General features: G+C 42.2%; 1 protein-coding gene across 6 annotated transcripts in view; it reads left to right on the top strand.

The window, feature by feature from the left end:
- The first annotated feature begins 246 nt into the window (after nt 1–246).
- TSC2 (TSC complex subunit 2) overlaps nt 247–6,240 on the top strand; it is a 40,763-nt gene continuing 34,769 nt past the window's right edge. For all 6 annotated transcript variants that reach the window (XM_026650572.1, XM_026650571.1, XM_026650570.1 and 3 more), the window contains exons 1-7: nt 247–417; nt 1,016–1,102; nt 2,208–2,318; nt 3,089–3,233; nt 3,942–4,059; nt 5,266–5,314; nt 5,942–6,067. In XM_026650572.1, the coding sequence (XP_026506357.1) occupies nt 247–417; nt 1,016–1,102; nt 2,208–2,318; nt 3,089–3,233; nt 3,942–4,059; nt 5,266–5,314; nt 5,942–6,067 (807 nt within the window). The remainder of the gene's footprint in view (nt 418–1,015; nt 1,103–2,207; nt 2,319–3,088; nt 3,234–3,941; nt 4,060–5,265; nt 5,315–5,941; nt 6,068–6,240) is intronic.

Raw genomic sequence — 6,240 nt, 5'->3', positions numbered from 1 at the left:
CCTAGCTAGCTCCAGGGCATGTTCCAGCAGTGGTTACAGTGGCACAAGTATCCCACATACCTGACAGCATTGCACCTGCCAGTGTCTCTCTTCCCTGATCGGAAGGGAGTTCAATCCTTGGCCTGTTCGCAAAGACTTGCGACAGTAGAGCTGTGTGTAACTATCCCATTGAAAAGTGAGATGGATTCCAGCGTTTGCTGATTCATAGGTTCTGTCTACAGCTCTCTATATAGAACTGTTTTGTGCATGCAGGGGCCTCTTGGTGCTTTCTTGTCAACCATGGCGAAGCAGCAAAACAAGGATCCTGGGTTAAAGGAGAAGTTTAAGAGCCTCTTAGGTCTGGGACCATCCCGGGCTAGTTCCAAATCATCAGAGGGCAAGCAAACAGAGTTTATCATCACTGCGGAAATACTCAAGGTAAATTGTCATAAGGTTTGAGGACTGAGTTTAGAGTATAAGCTGAGATTAATGGGCGATGAGCACAAAAATGGAGGGGGGGGGGGTGACTTGGTGGTTAAAGCTGGAGACAGGGAAATGGGACTCCTGAGTCCTTTTTCCAGCTTTGCCACTGACTCCTTTTGTGACCTAGGGCAATTCACTTATCCTACCTGTCTCTCAGGTCAATCATAGATAAAATGGGGGTAAGGTTACATACCTCATAGTATTGCCAAGTCTTAATTAGTTAACATGTCTGGGTAGTTGGAGATGCCTGGCTGAAAGGCGCTGTGTCAATGTAAAGCGCAATTATATTAGGCTAAATTAGAGCACACTTTCCATTTCCCCCTCATTCTGTCATCATTCTACATGAGTTTTAACCTGCTGATGTTGGTTACAGCTTCATTTGAGTGCATCTCTGTGGGGGTGACTAATGGTTAGGCTCTAAAAAAAATTTTTAGACAATGTGGAGCTAATTTTATAATGATCCAAGTGGTCATTTTGAGAGATGGAGAGGGATGTTTCTCATGAAGAAAGGCAGAGCCTGGATTATCTTAATTATTTCCATTCTTCTTTTCAGGAATTGAGCGTAGAGTGTGGATTACATAACCGGATACGAGCGATTGGTCAAATCTGTGAAGTAGCAAAAACCAAAAAATTTGAAGAGGTATGTTTGCTGTCAGGTGTAGGGTAAATGTTAGGAGGATTGAGATAAGCTTTAAGCAACAGCCTTTGACTTCTCTTGTCACAAGATGCTTAGGTAATTTGGCCTACCTTAACATTGTTATAATTGTTGTAATCCAGAAAGTTATATCTTGCATTTTTATTGTGCTGTACAAACCTATAAGAAATTAATGATCCCTGCTGCAAAGACCATTGGAACAATTTAATAGGGGTAGTGGAGGACTCTCCATCCCTGGCAATGATTAAATCAAAATTAGATCTTATTCTAAAAGACAGGCTGTAGTTCAACCCCGAATTATTTCAAATAACTTCTATGGCCTGTATTATGAAGGAGGTTAGATGAGTTGATTACAATGGTCCCTTCTGGCTTTCGAATCTATGAATTTGTATTAGTCTGATTTGGACAGTGGAAACATAAACTGTACAACAAAGAGCTCACACTCTAAAGCAAAGCAGAGAGAGAATCATTGAAAGGCTTTCCAGGACAAGTAGTTTAAGAGGTGCTTAAAAGAAGACACCAAAGTTATAACACCTGTTGTAGGGTGGTGGGACTCTGCTCTTGACCTAACCTTATTAGTAGCTGTTACAGTCCTGCAGGGAAGTGTCCGCTAGTTCCCTTTGACCTAGAGTTGCTCTACGAACAAACAGGCACTGAAATAACTTTAAATCCGCTTTAATTCACACTCTTAATTATGTCTGTGCAAGTCTCTGCATTAGATGCTCTTTATATCAGATTGTCATGTTGGTTAAACTCAAAACAAAAGCGTCCACACAGAGGCTTGCATGGAAATAGCTAATGGTATGAATGAAGCCAGTCCAGTCATTTTGTTTATGTGTAGGCCAACTTTCGCTGGGCAGATGTGGCTCACAAATTCCACTCTGGCTATAAGAGAGGTGGGTAGAAGTAGCACTCAGGGAGGAGGGCATTCGGAAGCTAGGGGGCATGAATCTTGTTAACTCTTCTCAGTGTAACTTGCCCCAAGTCAAGAAGTGACTGCATCGTAGGGGGAAAACCCTAGAAGAAGCTTAACCCTGCTAACGATAGCTATCTAATAAATGGTGCTGTTGCTTTCTATGTCCACTTACAGCATGCGGTGGAAGCAATATGGAAAGTGGTAGCTGATATGCTGCAGCCAGAGCTACCAGCAGAGGCCAGACATGCTGTGCTTCACCTGCTGAAGGCCATCATTCAAGGACAGGTAAAGCCTCCCCCTTCCAAATAGGGCTTGCATGGAGCAAGGTGAATAGCACGGGCTGGCTGCCTCCTGCCATTTACATTCTTCTCGTTCTTTATCTTAGTCCAGCACAGTGAACAGGAAACGTTTAGCGTTCAGTTTGATTAATTCTCTTGACTCTCAGTTTAACCTTTTTTTCTCTTTTAATTTGGGAGGAATTTTGTACTCCTGAAAAGGGGGAGTGATTGCAGTGGCTGAATTCAAGCACAATGCGGCAGGCACTGTATAATCTCGACAGCTGTGTCAAGCACCTTAATCCTGACCTGCAGCATCCCTGCTCTGGCAGGTATGCCAGGCATCGAGGCAAATTCCGTACATGAGCCCTTTTCTTCAGTCTGATCAAGTCAAGCTCATTATGAACCCTCAAGCTATTACAGCATCCCACTGAGCAGTGCTGTCTGTAGCGTTTCCTTTTCAAGTCCTGGAATTAGTGATCTGGCTGTTGCTACGTGGGCCACTTTCCGCATCTGGGGTTCTGGGCCTGCTGAATGTTGGAAAAGCTGTCTGGGGTCAGTGGGGACAGCTTGATAAACGTCTGTAAGAGGCTAAGGAGAACTGACTGCCTTCCCAGCAGACCATGGGAAGATTTTCAGTAGACACTCACACAGCCCAAGGGGGAAAAAGTTTGCTTTTAAAGTGTGAAGAACATTCTTATAGTTTCCTAATCATGGTCAGTAATAAGTCTAGTTTTCAGTTGCTATTGTGTCTCACACTATAATTCTTTCTCCTTTCAGGGTGAGAGACTAGGGATCCTCAGAGCACATTTCTTTAAGGTTATCAAGGATTATCCTTCTAACGAAGATCTTCATGAACGGCTTGCAGTGTTCAAGGCTCTCACTGATAATGGAAGATCCATAACCCACCTGGAGGAAGAATTGGGTAGGTGTTGCATACAAATGCTGAGGGTTGCTGTTGTTTTCAGATTCTGACATAGGATTGTCCAAAAGTTGCAATGTCGTTGTTTTAAAATCATGCTGAAAAAAGCTTCATTATGCTGGTTTTACCTTTTTAAAATAAAATTCCATGGCTTTTCTATAGGGCATAAAAATTATGTACTATTCTACATTATTGTGTAAAGTCTTAAGGTACAAATTCTCCCATGCTGGTGTGATAAACAATTTTATAGTAGTGACGAACCTGTGGATGTTCTGCATCTGTGAGTTTGGGGAGTTCTCTTAATTTTAAACTGTTGCCTGTTTATTTTTGGAGGGTTTTCTGTTGGTGCCGTCTTGTGGCAAACTTAATACAACCCATCTGACATTGTTTTACATCTGCAATGTGTTTCGTTCCAGGCAAACTTAGCAAATTCATAAAAATGTGAATTCAATGCATGTGGCAGTTTATAGCAAGATAAGGGATATGAGAGCAAGTCAGTTGTAAGCAACAGCTAAGAAGAGTGTGATAGATCAAATAGCAGCCTTGGTCAATCGACCCTCTCTCTTTATTATTGCCTTCTAGGGAGCAGTTTATGTAGCTGGAAATACATCAAAGGACAGATCTCTCTTTCAGCAAGTAGGGCCAGAAGGGAATTTGCAGCACTTTTGGATTGAAACCATGTTGTAACACCACCACTTCCTTCTCCTTTAGCTGAGTTTGTCCTGCAGTGGATGGATGTCGGGTTGTCTTCAGAATTCCTTCTAGTTCTAGTGAACCTGGTCAAGTTCAACAGCTGTTACCTGGAAGATTACGTTGCTGATATGGTCCAGTAAGGTTAAACTATTAACACTTATTGTTTCTAAATTGCTGGGCAGTGTTTGTGGATAAATTCAGTGGTCTAAATTTTCAACAGACCTCCAGGTGTATGTATTTGCACGTGCAAATCTCTGTTTTGTATACACAGACTGACCAGTTGGGTGACAAATGACCCAGCTAGCCTCTGCAAGTGTGCTTTGGGGGGGGGGAAGGTGTGGAAAGGGTATCTGTTGAAATAGTATTAGTGTGGCTGTGGTCAGAAAAGTGATTAAAAATGGCACCGAGGTGCTTTTATTTCAGAACGTACGTGGTTGTCAGAGCTGACTTTTCTGGCAAATGTATTCTTTTGCTATTCTTAGCTGTTTGGGCTCTAAAGAGCTATGGGAAAATGATCCTGTTTCTGGATTATGTTCCTGTCAGCAGAATAGTTCAATAGATTCCAGTTGCAGAATCTGCCCAGAATTATACCTGTGTAACTGCACTGAAGATGGCGGGGTGCATGGGTGTACATGAAGGTAGAACTTGGCTGGCTTAGTCATCATAGCTCAGTGATGCTTAAACCTGAAAGAACCCATCTCGCTTTCCTAAACCCAGAACGGAAGATGCAGGGGTGACAGATTAGAAACCTATTTGTGTAAATCAACCAAATTGATATGGAACCAATGAAAAACAAATGTGGAGTCTCTCCATGTCATGTTTGCTCACTTTTCAGAGTAGAACTTTCCTTCACAGGCCAGTTGGTCAAGAGAGCTCAGCTCCCAGCCACTCCCAAAATCTGATTCTACTTGTTGGCACTGAGCACTTTTGAAGATCTGTCCATGAGCCCTTAGACAGTATAATGCAATACACCAACTCTTATAATATTCTAATCTATAAACCTGGGTTAAATTACATAGTGCTCAATCCCCGGTTTGTATAGGAGATGAACTTGACCATATTCTCTTCACTAGATTTACATACTTGGGACTCTGGTACCCAACCGTATTTAATGAATAGTAATGGTAGTGAGATGTAGCTTAAGTGCAGCTGCAAACTGTTCAGAAAAGGGCTGGTGACACTAAGCATATCCCCCAGAAGTATTATCAACTGAGCCACAGTCAGGAAAGCAACAGGGCAAACTTCTACACTAATCTAATTGTGTTACTTTTGGACAATTTTTTTTGGTCATTTGTTAAATTTGATTAAAATAAACATATTTAACTACGTTTTCCTCCAACAGTATGATCTGCCTATTGTGCGTTCGGACATCATCATCGGTTGACATAGAGGTCAGTAATTGGAGCCTCTTCTAATATCGATTACATTCTGTAGAACTGTATCCGTTACAGCTCAGGCCGCTTTTGAGTAGCTAGACCAAAACTCTCTAGGGTTCCCAAGGATTTTTTTCCTTCAGGGAAAGCTGCTGTAGCAAAGTGTGGAGCTTACTATATTGTTGGGCGTTGAGTGGAGAGAGGCATTATGACTTACATGTCTGAGCATAGAGGTGGGAACCAGGATATCATGAGTCACAGTCCTAACTGGACAAGTCACTTATCCCTCTCTTACTCAAGTTTCACCACCTGTAAAATGAGGAGAGTACAATATTGTGAGGATTAACTAACTCTGTAAAGCACTTCGGGGTTGTGTAAAGCACTGTACAGCTACTAAGTTATTAATTTAGTTATAAAACCTTGGGACAAAGGAACCAGGGTGATCTTGCTAAGGGATTCCCTTCACTGCTTTAACCATCCTTGTCATGGTTTGGTTTACATCCTGAACTGATGAACACCTGGTATATCCCTATTGACTTCTGAGGAGTTTTGTGGCCGTAAGTCAGGACAGAGTTTAACCTGCTGTATTTCAATGCTAGGTCAAGGGAGAAGTGAGTAACCATTGTGCTTTTCACCCCCACAAAGGTCTCCTTGCAGGTCCTAGATGCTGTGGTTTGCTACAACTGCCTGCCCTCGGAGAGCCTCCCGGTATTTATCATCACCTTGTGCCGCACCATCAACGTTAAGGAGCTTTGTGAGCCATGCTGGAAGGTCAGAATCCTTTCGTTTCCCTTGACATGAGTTCATGTACCATGCACAGTTTTGTCTCATTAAAGCAATATTGTTCTGGATATTAGTATGTTAAAAATCTAGACTCCAGTTACCTTTATTATGATTATAATAGTTCTTTGAGAGGAGATCAGAGCATATACCACACTTCTCTA

Source organism: Terrapene carolina, unplaced genomic scaffold (genome assembly GCF_002925995.2).
Source record: "Terrapene carolina triunguis isolate 2854851 unplaced genomic scaffold, T_m_triunguis-2.0 Scaffold93, whole genome shotgun sequence".
Classification (NCBI taxonomy): domain Eukaryota; kingdom Metazoa; phylum Chordata; order Testudines; family Emydidae; genus Terrapene; species Terrapene triunguis.
This window is presented reverse-complemented; position numbering and strand designations above follow the sequence as displayed.